The following is a 16,963-nucleotide window of genomic DNA, read 5'->3' as shown; positions in this document are numbered from 1 at the left end:
GCTGCATTGAAGAAAAGAAGAACTGAAAGCTCTCGGCGAGCTCTCCGAGAGCTCGCTAGTTACCTAGACAACGCTCAGGGGTTTGTAGTGGGCCTTCATTTGGTGGCGTTATCAGCCGACCAATTCGTGCACGAGTTGAGGACAGGGGAGGCCAAGTAGCCAATCAGAAGAGGTTTTATGCTCTTCTTTCTGACTGAGTAGAACGCCCTTCGGGCTGAATTAAGGTGGCATTTCTCTGTATTTACTCACAGATTTCTTCAACCTTCAATGAACACTTCATCCGCTACACAGCCTTCAACACTAAGCTATGCCTTTTGACCAATCGAAGTTGTTGGTCTGCAAGGTAGCAAATCGAATGTATCGCTTGGTATCTCCACGGTCAACCTGCATCGCGCGAAATCTATGTGTGTGGCTAAAGCAGTCACCTTGTTCTCAACCAGACTTCCTAATCAGGAGAATATCCTTTCTTTTAGTATGAGACAAGGAGAACTTACGTTCCTCGAGCTTCAGCCTTCTAGTTGACGCCCATTTTCGCGCGGTGGTGATAGAGGAACTTTTGCGGTGGAAGTGTTCCAATCGTTCTTACGAGGAATGTCGGAGTGTTAGGCTATTAGGTGTTATCAAGGACCACCTGAAAGATCATTATAAGGCCATGTATCAGGACCTATAGTGACCTCACGTGTATGGCTAATTTGGTGCCCATGGAAGTTACCCAACGGCATAAATAGGACCGTTGGGCCGCACCTTCTAGATCTTCATAACAACTTGTGTACTTGGCTCCTACCTCTTCCAATGTGTATTGGCGTAATCGTCGTTAAACATTAATTCTGTCTTTCGCTTGAACGGCCGTCGGGCCACCTAAAAATCCACACCTAGATAAAAGGCGTGCATGATCGAGCGTCCAGCGTCCTTTGCAACAAACCAATTGTCAAGGACAACCACGTGGGCGGCATCGTATCGGCTCTCAGTCGCGGGAAGTGCATCGATCGTCAATGTGACTAGAACACAACGTAACTAAAGAACGAGCATTCTTGAAAAACGTCAATTTGCTCCTCGAATGTTTGCCTGCTCATTACTTCTTACGGCATGATGGAGGTCAATTGGGCTATCGTGGTGCCTTTAACAGTTACCTAGGGGAGGCACGCAGCTATCTTACTTTTTCCCAGCAAGCTAGCGAGCAACCAGTCTGCCATGAAGGGCTGGCCGCGAGAATCCTCCCGAAGCTTCAGGATACACGCTCCTCAGATCTATTCCAGCCGCGCGACAAAGCAATCATGGTCTACCCTTGAAAGTTCACACTCTATTGTATTTCCATTAGCACCACCTGATCCACCTTGAGTAAGTACGTGCCGAACCTGAGCAGGGACTGAGCTACCCTGAGCAGGGGCTGAGCTACCCTGATCTGCCCTGAGCTGCCTGAGCCGCCTGAGCCTGTCCTGAGCTGCCCTGAGCTGCCCTGGGTTGCCCGCTCCGGCGTGTGGAGCATCGAATAAGCCACTGCCAAGCGGTTGAACGAACATTGTACAGCCGCTGCATTTTTCGCTGCCGCAATACTTGTGATATCCTGGCTTACACGCGTCGCCAAGTTGTAGCGTATTTAGGAATCTGGTGTACCAGTCTACGCTTCACAGTCTTCGATGCTGCGCGAAATACATATCGTGTAATTTTTCCGGCCCTTCCATAATCTGCAGATACTCCTCTCATGCTCTTTGAACTCTTAAAATAACAAAAATTCGAGATGCGAAATTACAGTATCACGCATCGAGGAGAAAATTAACTTACCAGTTGGCAGTTGCTTGCCGTAGGTACATCTCAAGGCTTTGACCGTACCGTAATTGCGTTCTGGCGAAAGGTTTCTACCGCCCTGTCAAGATCAAGACGCTCATTCACGGTGCTGCCTAAAGGCAGCAAGCAGTTCGTAATGCCATATTAGTGATGGATTCGAACCTTCTAGGTGACATCGTCATCTATGCTGTGTGATGGGTTCTAATAGTGTAAATTACAGCTATGTAGTCCTCGTGCGTTTTACATTCGAGCTGAGGAAAGAAGAAGGAAAGGAAAATAGAAGGACAGAAATCCTCCAACAAAATAGACTAAGCCGTTACTGGAGCAACAGTGCTTAGACCGACAAGGCACTGCCTTGTCCAGCAGGGCCTAGCCCGTTACATGCTGCCTAGGTGGCGACATCGCCACTCAGCCCAAAATTCCAAGTATAAGAAGCCAACTTTTCACCATCACTTAGATAGAGAATCAAGAGTCTTTCGTTGCCCGATACAGGGGATCTTCTTCCCGATCGTTGTTCAGTCATCCACACCAACCGTGCCCCTTGTTGTGTGACCCCTGTCTCTTACGATCTGTGACTGACTGACTCACTCTGTTCCGTCCCGCAGGTCCTAACGGCCATCAGGTGCACAGCCTCCGATGCAGCTTGGCGTCACTTGACCAATCATACGCGCAGCCCAGAGTTATTGATGTTCTAAGCTCCAGTTCTCATTGGTCAAAATCGCTTCTACTAAGAGGACAAGATGACGCCATCCAGACGTGCGCCGTCTCTCGAAACATGCATGAAGTTTGTGCAAAAGCCCCTCCCTGCCCGGCTGAATTCTGCCTCCTCCTGGTAAAAGACCAGCTCAAACGGAAATAATACCGTAGTGTACACTATGTAAGCCAGTCAGGACAATAAAGGATAGGGCTGATATTTGAAGATTTTGAAGTCGAATCGGCCTCGGGACCCTTGAATTGAATGAAGCCGAATCGGGTAAGGTCTTCAAATTCGATGAATCAAAAATCAGGAGTCTTTATTCAATTCATTCATCAAAATCTTGAATGAATGGCGATATGGTCGAAATATACGGTGAAAAAAAGGATCACCCCGCTTCGCAGCTGCCAGCCAAGGGGCATACAGGGGAGGAATGGGCTAATGCCCAAAGCCACCCACCAAGGGCCTCCTTTTCTTTCTGAGCAGTGTCAGAAACAGCGGTTCTGCGGCTCGTCCGAATGAGGAAGGTGGCAACGATAGTGGGCACACAGAAGAGGTCAATTGGAGCTATATGCACGGCTGTGTGTGTGTAAAGGCGATGTGTGTGTTGCCCCTTCCGGCTAGGAATGTGCCCCTTTGGGCCCGCAGAAATCTCGGCTGAATGCCCCACGTGACCTGGCAGGTGACCCATGCCGCCCTTCCTGCTGCGCCGTTCCAACAAGCAGACACACACGTACACATCAAGAAACAAGCTGCTTTGACCCCATCATACCTGTTGGCAGGGCTCGAGCATGAGACAAACTGGGAACGTCGTTCAACCGGTGTGTCGTATTATGCTATGAGGATTGTCTTCTATCTAGGAGGAGAGGCCAGCGTGGAAGATATAGCCACGCAAGCCTCAGCCGCACACGTGACCCTAAGGCCACATGCTGACCGTGTGATCTAGATACAATTGACGAGCATGATTCCCACAATACCAATAGATTCCACAATGCACTTTCCCCATTAGGCACGCCACAGAACCACCGTTCTGACAGGAGCAAGGGTTCGCCCGCGCGGACATGGTAACTTCGAAATCGGCCGCCCATGCGATGACGCACTGCGTATTTAAAAGTCTGTTGTGCGTGTTTCAGTTGGATTCCGCCCACACTCCACTGGGAAAATCCCAGTGGGTTGGAAGTGGGGTAGTTAGGGCGTCCATATATGTTGGTATAACGACCCTAACAGTGCCTGATACGCCCACCGTTTCAGCAGTCTTGCCACCCTATACGGAGTATCAAAAAAACCATGAAGCTTATGAACAGTGCCATTTTATAATGCACACCATTTAAATGTAGTATCACTCGAATGTTCTGGATTTTCTGGTTCGGGTGATATAACTCTCGATATCTGTGCTTAACATTTGCTCAAGAAATGCCACATCATCCTGAAGGCAATAAATAGATCGGTCATTTGCTACTTGCAAAACTACATCTCAAGCACAGATTAAGCTCGGCAGCCCAAATTTTTGAAATATAATACAAGACTTATACCGTTAAACAGCCTCCGGCAAACTGATTAGAAAAACGCGTTCAGATCCCTCAACGTCTCAATACTGCGCGAACAATTGGACGTGACACGAATTGCGTCATCTCGCGATTTGGAGACTGTTAGGGACTTATCTACTCATCGAGCCCAATATGACTGCTACTTGCTTGTCCACACAAACTAGCCCGATCAGAAAGTACCGAAACATCTGCATGATAAGGATATGTTGTGCCAACTAGCCGCGTTTAGACGCGTTATTCGCGCTCAATTGACCACCTGTTAATTCTACTGTCGGAAAGACACGGTCGTCAGCCCATCCACCTTTTGCCTGCATTGGGCAACGGTCTTCGCGACAACTGCCACGACATTATTTTACGACGATCTCGCCTAATTCCTGCTTCGATGTTTCCGACAGCGGCTTCGGGTCGGCCCCCGAATCAACGTCCTGCCCGACGACCTATCCCACCCGTTCAACCTCGACTCCGTTATACTTTATTGTGGGTTATTTGGTGTCGTCCCGACTACCTGTCTCACGTCCATTCTCGAGCCTTTTAGCCTAGACCAGGTAAAACTTCATTACTGTCCAACCGATAGCTAATTATAACATGATACATAGTATGGCCCCTGCTGAATCGAAAACAGCTGCCGCAGCGAATTTCTTTGCTCCTAGGACCCGGCGTAAATTGCCAACGCAGAGTTATGCCCGCATTGAACGCCCTCAATTCAACCTCAGAATCCCGCGCGCGCGCCCTGATCCTAGCACAACTCCGGCTCCTTCGTCCTCCTCCGACTGGCAAAGATACGATTGTCTGCGCGCCCCCGGGCCATCCTGACTGTGAGTCAGATGATGACATGCCTGACGCGGATACATCAGAGCCGCCATTGAACAGTACCGGTAGTCACATGACGCTCGCAGAGAAAGCCAGACTTATCAAGAAGTGGGCCGACAACAAACAGAAGCATGTTCGCAAGAAGAGAGACAAGAATAGCCACGTTTATTGGTACATGCAGAGGGAAGCCATAGACAGAAGCTTTTACTCGGAGTACAAGGATGGACCGAAAATATTCCAAGAGTTCCGGTGGACTTGTATAGAGTGCCTTCAAAATCCTTCTACTCTTCGGAAGATATTCCAGGTCCTTGAATCGAACCGCCGAGGGTTACCTCTGGCATGGGAGACCATTTAAAATCCCACAGTATTACGAAGGAGTCTCACCACGGTCGAATCAATGGATACGGCCGCGCCATTGGTGGAGGAGATTATACAGAGGTAGATGCATGGAGCGGTCGACCCAGGCAAAGAGCAAGGCTCACGGCAAAGGAGTCTATCCGCCAGTGGTTTGTAAAACACCGACAACCCTTCTCTGTTGTTGAGAACTTGAGACTCCTGCTTTCCAAGAGATGTTCTTGGCTCACAATACAACCTGTGTGTACAGGAGCCGTATAACCTTACGCAATCACATCTACACAGACTTTGTGGAACGCAGAGAGAAGCTGAAGATCGAGCTTCAGTACAATTGTGCTACCATCTCGCTCACCCTTGATATCTGGACAGCACCGAATCGGGTGCCTATTTTCGCCATTATTACGCACTGGATTACGCCGGAGTTTGAGGAGAGAGAGGAGGTTATTGAGTTTATCGAGCTCAAAAAATCTCACACTGGCAAACACGAGATAGTTGAGAAGACACTTGAGGAGCTCAGGCTCAAGCCAAAGCTTCTCGCCATTACGGGAGACAACGCCGCCAACAACGGCACGCTCTATTATTTGAAGACCAGACCACATTCCAATTTCCGGGCAAGCTGGTAGATGGTGTGAATATACCCTCATTGTTTGTGTATATGCTAATCTGCGTTCAGGCGAGAATCCTCCTCCTCAACCCCCTGCTCCGGCGGAAGTTCCCACCGAGGCTACTACCGAGGCTCCCGCCGAACCTCCTACCCCCCAAACCTCCTGCCTCCCAAGCCGATAAGTCTGCGATATCAACCCCCTGTCCAGATACAATGGAGGCTTCGGAGGATTGAGGCTCTACAAGTGTGTAACTGTGTACAATCGCGGATTCGAACGCGTTGGACCGATATATTTTGAGGATTCGGCAGAGCTTTTGAAAGTGCTTATTTTCGGTCCATTTGCCTAGGACGGGCGGATCAGTATTTATGTAAGTTAATTTTTGTAATATTCGAGATTATCGAGAGACTTCCCAGAAGGCTATAAAACCATATACTACTTACCCGTTGATCTTGGTGTGGGGCCACAGCAGCCCAACTAAGTGTCTTCGCCACTTAGTTGGCCCAAAAAATCCGGCACAGCCCAAAAAATCCGGCACAGCAGCCCACCTCCAAAACGTCAACCCTATGCATCTCAACCGCGTTTTCTCGCGCAACTTGACTTTATTTACGTATCTTTTTGCCGGAATACATTATGACAGATAACATGGCTACCCTGGAGGCAGCAAAAGCCGTTCTGGCGTCTCGTCGCGACCCCAGAGCCGATGTTCGTCGCTCAACAACACCAAAAAGAACGCCTCTTTCCGTGCGAGATGCGGCCATCCGTTACAATGTGAAGAGCTCATCCGTACAGAGAGCCATTAATTTCATAAGAAACCCTTTCCCGTGCTCCAGGGCGTCCATTGGCGCTGACGGAGGACGAAGACGACGCCCTGGTTGCGTATGTACAGTGGATGGAACGCACCGGCATGCCCGCCACGAGAGAGCAACTTGAAGCTGTTGCAAATGCAATAAGAATGCGTCGAGATCCCAATGCCCGCCCGGTCTCGTCAAGTTGGCTTGACAATTGGCGTGGAAGTCATCCTGCGATCGCGAAGACGTATCTCAAAGCAGTTGAACGAGCCCGGAAGTCCTTTGAAGCCCACGGGTAGAAGAAGTCGAATTTTTCTACTCAAAGCTTCGAGAAATCATCACCAGCTACCGTATTGGCAGTTCAGAGATCTGGAATGAAGACGAGGCCGGAATACGCATTGGGTGCCTGCGAGAACGCATCCAAGTTCTCATCACGCGCACCACTAGAGTCAAGAGCACCCGGCCCCGAGTTTTAGACCCAGCAAACCGAGAATCCTGCACGGTAATTGCCTCAGTTAACGCAGTGGGGGACTCTCTTCCACCCTGGCTTGTTTTCCAACATTACCCTACCACCAACTGGGCCGGCATCGACATCATGACAGGCGTACGGTTTGCCCAGTCGCCAACTGGCTTTTCCAACGCAGAGATACACCTTGAGTGGGCAAGGCATTTCAACTGCTGGTCTTGGGCATCGTCAGCGCAAGCAAAACAGTCAGGAAATTCGCTGGAAGAGTGGTTCGGCTGTGACGAGCATCTTCGGCGCCCCAACATGGGGATGAGTCGCGTGGAGGCGCCGCCAAACCAACGGCCTGACGACGAGAAGATCTACCGATTGCTTGTTGTGGATGGCTTTACAGGGCATACCACCCTTGACTTTGCTGAGTATTGTATCAAGTTTGATATCATCATTGCTATTTTCCTCCACATTCCACCCACCTCATGCAGCCGCTTGATGTTGGGGTATTCCAGCCACTAAAGTCAGCACATCAGAAAGCGCTTCGGAAGTCGCTCGCAGAAGGCAACATATCATTTTCGCGGGTCAACTTCCTCACAGCTTTCAGGACGTATATGAGGCTGGCTTCACGCGGCATAACATTATGGCGGCATTTGAAAAAACAGGCCTCTTTCCTGTCGACCCAGCGCCGGTGATCACCAAGATCCTCCACGAGCAGCTACGACAACAGCAGCCGATCAATCCTGCATACGCCTCGCTCCTACCCTCGGAGACGCGTTTCCAAGTCGCCGCGGATGCCCTCAATGATATCCGGCAACGGTATGGGCCCTCATGAGCTCGCCATCACGAGAAAACTTGCGGGTTCTTGCGAAAGTGAACACCGAGTCTATCGCGATGGCGTCACATTCCCAGGGCATAGTCAGCGATAAGAATAGCCGAACCCAGGCGTATGCGAATCGAATGAAGAGAGGCAAGATTGTCAGGCCGCGCGGAGAGTTTATCACGAGCTCCAGCATGGCCGACATCACCCGGGAGTATGAGGAGCTCCAGGCAAAGCAAACCCGGCTTCAAACGCGCCAGGAGATAAGGATGCATCTTAAACGAGTTCGTGGAGAGATGCAGAAGATCCGAGAAGACTATAAAGTCGGGAAGAAGCAGTTAGTCAATGGCAGAGTCAAGACATTGAACTTTAAGCCCTGGCTAGAGTTTACGGACGAGACGGTGAGTTCTACACTCTGGAGCAAAGTTGGGATACCCTCATGCGGGAGCTCAAAGAGCCATCCAAGGAATCCTTTTCTATGATACCACGAAGAGAAATAACTCCGCCAGAGATGTCAGGGCGCGCGCAGCGACCCGACCTCGCCCACTTACAGATATGTCGTCGTTGCCCGGCAGTGACGATACCGTCTATTTCACAGGCCTCGATCTTGACAAACATAGTGAGGATGGCGCCGACGATGAAGACGAGGACAATTTACTCGACACGCAAGAGAATATACCCTCATCGCCGCCGTTAGCAGCGGTTGAAGCGGTAGTCGATACACCATGCCCTCGACCGCGCACCCGATCGTCCAACAAGATACAGCAGACGCTCCAGGAACACAGGTATGGATAAAATAGCTCTCAGAGACGCACAACAGGCGAAATTACTACATAATACGTCTATTTGGACTCACAAACGCGGTCTTCCTATCTCTTCGACTGGAAGGCGGCAGCTCCTAAATAGGCCCAAAGACGTGATTTTTTCACTTTTCGTTGTTACTTGCGTCTTTAGGTGATCCGCAGCTATTGATCACATGTATATTTTAGCTATTTGAAGTCGCATTGACGGCACCATGAAGCGAAGCGTAGAATTTCCCTTGATTTTGCACCCCAAATTGAGGACCCTGCTGTGCCGGATTTTTTGGGCTGTGCCGGATTTTTTGGGCCAACTAAGTGGCGAAGACACTTAGTTGGGCTGCTGTGGCCCCACACCAAGATCAACGGGTATTGGCGTTTTCGAGGTATCTTTGCAATCGCTTAGGTACACACCAAATTCACTTCGTTTAGGGGATTCCTTCAAACTATTCATGAATGGCCTGAATTGGCCCAAACCCAACTTGAATCGCGAAAATTGGAGCTTGAAGATTTTGAATCAAGATCCAAAAAATTCAATTCATTTGATTCATCCTTCATTCAAAATCTTCAAAAAATTCACCTTCGTCTATCACCCCTAATAAAGGAGCACTTCGGCGCTCATTAGCTCCACAGGAGTATGAACTACTCGCGCATGTCCACGACCGTTGCCCACCAGACTTACCTGAGCCTGCTTTTGCCCAATCTAGACGCTATATTCTTGGCTCGGCGGCCGGAGGGGCCACCCTAGTCGCACGGCCTCTCGGCGATTGTCGCACGGCCTCTTTGGCCGGATTAGGCAGTTGCGACACGAGAGACTTAGGGCCTAGGCAATTTTATTAGCAAATTGATGTACCTCTTGTACCGATGGTTGCCGCACCGTTAAACGCGTAAGACTCGTGGTAGTAACGCGTAAAACGCAGTCTGTCAACGCAGTCTATCAACGCCGTCAACGCCGTCAACGCCGATATCACCAAAGCCGCATTCACCGCCTTATTTGAAGCCTTTACAATGGACTCAATGACACTGCCTACCGAGATGGCTGCGCCCTTCGATTTAGGGCCATTCGAGACCGCTGATGCCGCAATTGAAGCTATTGAGGCCCTCGCGAGAGACGAAGGCTACGCTGTAGTCAAAGTCAGATCCTCCAATAAGCGTATGGGTATTCCTCACCGCTGGGACCTCGCTTGCGCCCGTGGACCTATCCATCATGTGTCTATTGCAGCAAGGCTCCGCGAGTCAGGCACGAGGAAAGCCGGCTGCCCGTTCAAGGTCAAGATAGTGCAAATGACTACACTTGACGACCTGTGGCATATAACGGTGATGTGCCCAGAGCACAACCACGGTCCCGAGGATCCAATCGCCTTCCCAGAACACCGCAAACTCACGCAGGCCCAGATTGACGAAGTTGAGCTCTTATCTCGCGATGCTGCCCAAACGGCTCGAACGATCCATATATCCTCTCCGTTCGTAACGAGGGTATTTTGACAACGGAGAAGGATGTAACCAATCTTCAGACCCGGCGTCAAATGCGTGAACTTGGGGCTCGAACGTCAACGCAGGCGTTGGTAGCAAAACTAGACGATATACGTATACCGCACGCCGAGACCTATAATGACGAACACCTCGAGAAGATCGTCTTCCTGCTAGACGAAGGCTTCGAGTTCTGGACCCGGCATTCGCATTTAATGATGCTCGATGTGACCTATAATACTAATAGGTTCGGGCTGAAGTTACTCGAGGTAAACGGCATTACTCTCTCGGGCTCGATTTTCCCACTTGTGGCCTGTCTCTCGCCAGACGAGAACGGTGGTATCTTCGAATGGGCGCTGGGCCAGTGGAAGATCTGGATAACGGAATATGCTCTCAGCCTCGACCTCAACGACGATGCCTTCTATCCGCACGTTGTGATTACCGACTTCGATGCAGCGGAGCGTTGGGGTATCGATCGTGTGTTTCCGTTGGTCCAAAAGCAGCTCTGTACGTGGCATATCGAAAAAAACATCAAGAAGGCGGCTCGTGAGCGTTGGGTAGGAAATGGCCGCTCGTGAGGCTGATCCGATGAATATCGGTATTCTTGTTGATGGGGATCGCGGCGTACGAGCACAACGAACCCCGGATGACTTCGTGAAGGCGTGGAAGGCCTTCGTGATGCAGATACAGAGGCAGAGTTTTTGGTATTGTGGCAAGCATTGCAGAACGACTTTTCAACGCAGCCTGGTAAGTCTATTATTCCGTACCGGCAGGCAGCTGCCGGGCCTACCTCTCAACACCATAGCTAAGATCACCACTTTCAACAGCCTTAGTCTCATACCTCTCTACGACGTACATTCGACTACGGCCACAGTGGGTGAAGGCGTATACCAAGACCTACCGTAACTACGGTCATACGACGACTTCGCCTTGTGAATCTCTTCACAATAGCTCGCAGAGCTTTATTAAGAACGGAACTGCACATCTTTTGCAACTATATAACGCCTTACGACTCCAACGGCAAACGGTACAGCGGCGGCATCGGGCTCTCGTTGCTAAAGAAGCAACGAGAAATAGGAATCCATACAATCAACTTCTATATCAAGAAGTCGTCTCATCAGTCTCCTACCTAAGTCTTCAAAAGGTACAGCAAGAATACCGTTTTGCTAAAGGTTACCGCCTCAATCCACGCCGGACGCCACTACAGCCTTGCGCACACAATTTTACAGCACAATTCGGGCTCCCTTGTCGTCATATTATTCTCACGAAGAGAGCATGCAAGTGGGCATTGATTGTGTAACGATGGGTATGATGTGTTGTATTCCGTCGTGTCTGTCCCTCTTGCAATGCCCTCTTCTAGGCTCCCTATTTATATCCCTTGGTTCCCTATTGATATCCCCTTTTCAGTTGTATAGGTACAATATCTAGGAGGCTGGGCTCCTTTCCCCAGCCCCCCCTTTGCATACTGACTTTCCCTAGTCGCCGAGGGCTCTTTCAGCTTCCCCCGTATATGCAGTCTCTCTACAGCCTGTGTGGCTGCCTAATGCGGTCTCCTAATAGTCTTCTGCAGCCTCAGAACTCTCTGCAGGCTGCCTTTCTGTCTAGCCCGTCGGGGCCCTTAGCTGTATACCCCTTATGGTCACCCCGAGCTCAAGATCTCAGACGTGCTTCGCGACAATTATATTGGATTATCTCGGGCTTCAAACTACCAACTCTGAGCGGATCGTGATACCGCTACGGCCGCTACCGCTATCCCTTTTTGATCGACATTGGCATCTCAAAAACCCGTTACCAGAGTCTGATCCGTATCAACGCATCCGTGACCCTCGAATTATCCTCGCCGGCGCGTTGGGCAAGATATAACAACGAGTATTCCTCAGCAAGCAGGATCGTCACGAGCCTCACAGTCACAAGCACGCCCTCGAGCACCCCGTCAGACCCAAGCCCAACGAAACGCCGCTATTGCACGCATGGCTGCCCTTGAAGCTCTACAAATGCAGCAAACAGCAGCCTCAACACCACAGGGTCAGTTCACGATATCTAACGACGTTACGATACAGCAGCCAGCCCAACCGCTACAGCCGGTACGTCAACCTCACAGCTTTCGATCGCACACAGCACAGTCACGTATACCGTCAAGCTGGGGGCAATTCGAGCCACAGGCCTCACAGATTGGGCCCGGGCCCCAACGAGGGTATCGCGAAATGCCTCGTTTTTTCACGTCACAGCTAGCTACACAAGGTGTATCTATCCAGCAAGCAATCCAGGATTTACAACAATCCTCACAGCCGCTGCCGCCGCCGCCGCTGCCGCAGATAATAACGCCGCTGATGACGCCGCTGATGACGCCGCTGCTCCCACAGGATGATGTATCGCGAGCCTCACAGGATATGGCACAAGGTTACGTTGGATTTCCAGGCAGCTACCGCAGGTCCCTTCTGAACAGCAAAATGAAGTGGGAACGTAGGGCAGATACAGAGGCAGGCGAAGCCGCGGGTCACACGGCGCCAGGCATCGCGCAAGCGGCCGTACGAGCAGATAATCCAGTTCTGAATAGCCTCGCGGGAATCATTGAATTGCAATGCATTACTTGCGCCGGTCGGGTTGTCGCGCGATACTTCTTTTCGTATGCAAATCGCAGGCAAATTGGAGGGATCCAAATTACGTGTCGCAACTGCCTAATCCGGCCAAAGAGGCCGTGCGACAATCGCCGAGAGGCCGTGCGACTAGGGTGGCCCGGGCGGAGAGCCGGAAAAGCCTATGTCGCAGAAGAATCGAAAAATGTCTTAACCTTCTTCTGGGCGTAGTTCACAAGCACGTTTCAGATCAACAGACAGTGTTGGAGCCGCCAAAAGCGGCAATTCTGGAGGTTGGGGTAGGTAAATAGCCCCTTGCCGCACCTCGAACGTCATCATCGCGGTTCGTGCCCATGTACCTGGAAGTAGTGTCGCTGAAATGCGCCCAAAAAGGACGCGGTTTGGTGACGCAAGTTGTGGCCCCTGACCATTCTCTCGCATACGTCTCCGAGACCCCACATCTCCCACCCTCGCCTTCACCTCTTCTCTCTAGCTCTACTTTAAAGTACTTCTGCACTATCCCGCTTCATCGCGCTCCAACCGAGCTGCTGCCACGAGACCCTCCACTACGCCCACCTTCCCCCTCCATATGCCTCTAAACGCAGCCATCTCAAGAAGAGGGCGTAGTGCCTGGTACAACGCAAAAATCTGGCAGAAAAAGTGCTAAGAGAGGTGGAAGCACACTGTGGCTGCGGCATAGCAGCTCGTAGAACGAAGACGTCAGGTCATTGCTGTGTACATATTGCAACCATCTCGAGAATGTCGGGTGAAGCAGAAGCGCGATTCGGCCGGCAGTGCAATTTCATGGTTAACTAATCCTTTCTGGGCTGTGGCGGCAGCCATCCGAGAACAGGTGGTAGGATTGATGACCTGCAGCAAAAGATGCAGGACGCTGCTGACCAACGATCTCCATGTGCAGGGCACCCTTCTTGAACGAATCATCACCTATGCATGGCCTAAACCAGGACCCCTTAATCGTTCTATGCGCGATATTTATCTTCCATGTGTCTAGCCGTATTAGGCAAGGGCGCCTCACACCTAGCGGTAACTTAGCTATGCGCGTTTCCCCTCTGGAAATGGCGCTGTCGTAAGTCACGATTGGTGAGGCGCACTTACACTATCGACAAACATGTCTGACATAACATAGAGGTGTCGCGAAGCCAGATACTTAGTGTCATCTGAATCATTAGACAGTAGCTCCAACTTTTCGTAACATAAGGCAAAGGCAATTGGCATCCAGAAAGTGAGGTTATCGCGAGATTTAATTACTATAACTAGTAACTTAGTAGTATTGATTACCGTCTGGGACATCCCTATAAGGGCAAAAGACGTGCTAGGCTAGAGAAGACTAGATACATAAAGTATCCTGAGTATCCGTACCTGGGGTTGCCTCGAGCTAGTGGCGGTGTGTCACACACAATACGAGTCAGGGGTAAGCTTACAAATGGGGTCTAAAGACCCCCGCCCTTGGGCTAATGATCGGCTGCAGTGAGATCGTGCTCGAACTACCCCTGCCAATTAGTTTGGGCCGCCACGACATGACGGGGGGACAAAGACGAGACAAGGCAAGACAAAATGTGGCGCGACGTGACAGAAAGCGACCCACCTGCGCGCCATCGAGGTCGGCATGACGTCTGCGATGTTGTGTTGCAGCACGTCGGTGCTGTAGTGACCCAAACACCAAACCTTGTTCCTCTACTCCGAGCTCATGCAGACCAGGGCAACCATATGTACATACATATATACATACATAAATACAAGATATATATGCATGTACGTATGCACAAACATGCCTCGGGCCGGCACGTTAAACCTTGCCATGGACAGCACGTGGCGATCGCGGCCCTGACCACCATCTCGCCGTGACGCCTAAGCCATGTTGTCTTGATACCTCAGGGTCTGACCTCGACTGGCCCCGGGCACGATAGGCGTACCTTACATAAGGAGGCGGTTCCTTTCCACGGGCCCCTACTGCACTTGGCAGCAAAGACAATGCCCCGTCGAATGCTGATACGAATGGCTTGTCAGAGGTGCCGCAAGAAACGAGCAAAGGTCAGTCGATAGCCCACCCGAAGCCAAAGCCCAAAGAGCCCCAGTCGTCTGTCTCATCCCATATCCTGCCTAGCTGGATACTTTCACTGATTGGTTTCTCGCTCTCTAGTGTGATGATGGCCAGGCACCGTGCAAAAGATGCGACGAGGCCGGAGAAGGACGCGTATACGACCACCCGCGACGCAAGTCCAAAGACGATCTACGGGCCGAGATCGATAGTCTACGGCGGTACAACGAGGAGCATGACCGACTACTCCGCGCAATATGTTCAATCAACGACGTCGAAGTCAGCAATGCCTTTATACAAGACTTGGTCGAGGGGACCAAGTCTCACCAAGCCATTCTGCAGGAGCTGGCGCACCTGAACGGTGAAAACGGGCGTGGCTCGTCAGATGGAGGTGAACAGGAATCATCGGCGGGCTCTTCCAGCTCCATTCTCGACGAAGCCGTCTGCCCGCACTGCCTGAGCCGACTGCCGTCGCCCACCATGCACCGTTCTGCCTCGGGCTCGAGCGACCTCAGCACACTGACCGAGGCTCCCAAGGCGACTTCGACACCGGCCCTGGCGGCTCCTGTTCCCCGTCATTGCCCTTTGACGATGCATCACACGCGCAAACCGACAGGTGGACGTGCGCCAGGTGTACGGTGGCTTCGGTTCGGCAGATCCTCGACGCCCTCCTCACCTGGGACTACCTCCCCTTCTGCCTCATGTGCAAGGACCCCTTCTTCCGAGACTATTGCAGCGGCTCGAGCCGGTACTGCTCCTCTGCCCTGGTAAACGCGCTCATCGCGCTGGCAACCCGGGTGGTCCACGAGATCAGCGACGAAGCGGAGAGCCCGGGGCCTGGCTTCAAGTGCGGAAGCAAACCACTTTCGACCAGGCCGAGGCCATTATCCGCAGAACCGGCCGCTCGGCCAACCTCCCAGATATACAGGCCATCGGGATTCTCTCGCTCTACCAGATTACCTGCGGGCGCGAGGCCGAAGCTCAAGCGCTTGCCGACTCCTTTGCCGCTAGGATAGTCAATCTTTGTCCTCAAGAGCCCCTGATGGGCTCCGAGGCCGAGAAATATGCCAAAGTTTGGGCTACTTCGTACCGCGGCGCCGTGTCCCTGATTCGGTCTGTAAACCGCTTGCAGCCCCTGTTCCCGACTCCTCCGAAGCATAAACTGATGGGATTCCGCACACAGCATACTTCGTCTCACGACGGGCCAAGTCTTCACCATGTCTACGAGTTGCAAGCTACAAGACGACTCAATATTTCTAGACCAATCCGCCTGCAGTGCCGAGTACCTGTTTGGCGGCCAGTGCGGCAGCGGAACTACACCAGGTGAATGCATCAAGTTAGGTATACCCAGGAATTGTATCCAATCAGGAGTCGCACCGTAACACGGCTGCAGACCCTGCCCTGAAAGCACGCGGCTCGCAACTGCGCAATCTACAGCTCATTCCAGCAAGAGTCTTCCAGCTCACGGAATGGGTGTACAAGCTCCTCTCATCAGCAACCCATACCCCAAACGGACGATTCGACACAGCCGAGGTCATGGCAGTGTATACCGAGTGTCTCGATTGGTACGAAGGATTCTTCTCCCTACCCAAAACCGGCGGCAGTGACACCCCCTTTGTACTCTTTATCCAGTATGTACACAGACACAAGAACCCGGCTCACAGGACTCGGGAGGGGGCCGAGAGACACAGAGGGGAGAAGAGACAGCATCATCCGGCTGACTGCCCGCATGTAGCATGTACTATCAGTTCTGCCTACTATGCCTGTTCCGCCCTCTCGCCAACCTTGTCCTGGCTGATTCCGACGTCCGACCCCGCGAAATCTGTCTCCAGGCTGCGGACTCTATCCTCACCCTGTCGCAGCCCTACAGCAGGCTCTTCACCCTTAGACGCGTCTCCCCATTCGTCCCCTATTTTGTTTGTGCCTCTGCCCTTGCATGGCTTACAATTGAGTCAACATGCAACTCTGTGGCCTTGGCTGGCTCGCAACCTTTCCAACCAAGAAAGTTGTCCTTGGCGACCATCTCGGATGTTTCAAGCGTGGACGGGTTTAGCACCTATCAAGACGTGTCCCCCTCCCCGACTGCCGCCAAAGTGCCCATAATGGCCCACGCGAGCCAATTGCTGGCAGAGATGAGCTCCAACCGTCGAATGGCCTCATCCATAGAGAAGATGCTTCGAGGATATCTTACCGAGTTATGGTGA

General features: G+C 51.7%; 2 protein-coding genes across 2 annotated transcripts; both read left to right on the top strand.

The window, feature by feature from the left end:
- Positions 1-4,705: 4,705 nt before the first annotated feature.
- HRG_06680 (uncharacterized protein) lies at positions 4,706-5,813 on the top strand (the record flags this gene model as incomplete). Its single annotated transcript, XM_044865151.1, has 3 exons — positions 4,706-5,085; positions 5,163-5,407; positions 5,476-5,813. The coding sequence occupies 3 exons, from the start codon at positions 4,706-4,708 to the stop codon at positions 5,811-5,813; spliced, it is 963 nt and encodes a 320-aa protein (XP_044720091.1).
- An 8,891-nt stretch (positions 5,814-14,704) lies between these two features.
- Positions 14,705-16,963, top strand: HRG_06679 (nitrate assimilation regulatory protein nirA; the record flags this gene model as incomplete). The annotated part of the gene is made up of 8 exons (XM_044865150.1): positions 14,705-14,752; positions 14,862-15,150; positions 15,297-15,606; positions 15,654-15,845; positions 15,943-16,082; positions 16,153-16,390; positions 16,495-16,675; positions 16,766-16,963. The coding sequence occupies 8 exons, from the start codon at positions 14,705-14,707 to the stop codon at positions 16,961-16,963; spliced, it is 1,596 nt and encodes a 531-aa protein (XP_044720090.1).

The sequence above is a fragment of the Hirsutella rhossiliensis genome (genome assembly GCF_020360975.1).
Source record: "Hirsutella rhossiliensis strain HR02 chromosome Unknown scaffold00006, whole genome shotgun sequence".
Lineage (NCBI taxonomy): Eukaryota > Fungi > Ascomycota > Sordariomycetes > Hypocreales > Ophiocordycipitaceae > Hirsutella > Hirsutella rhossiliensis.
This window is presented reverse-complemented; position numbering and strand designations above follow the sequence as displayed.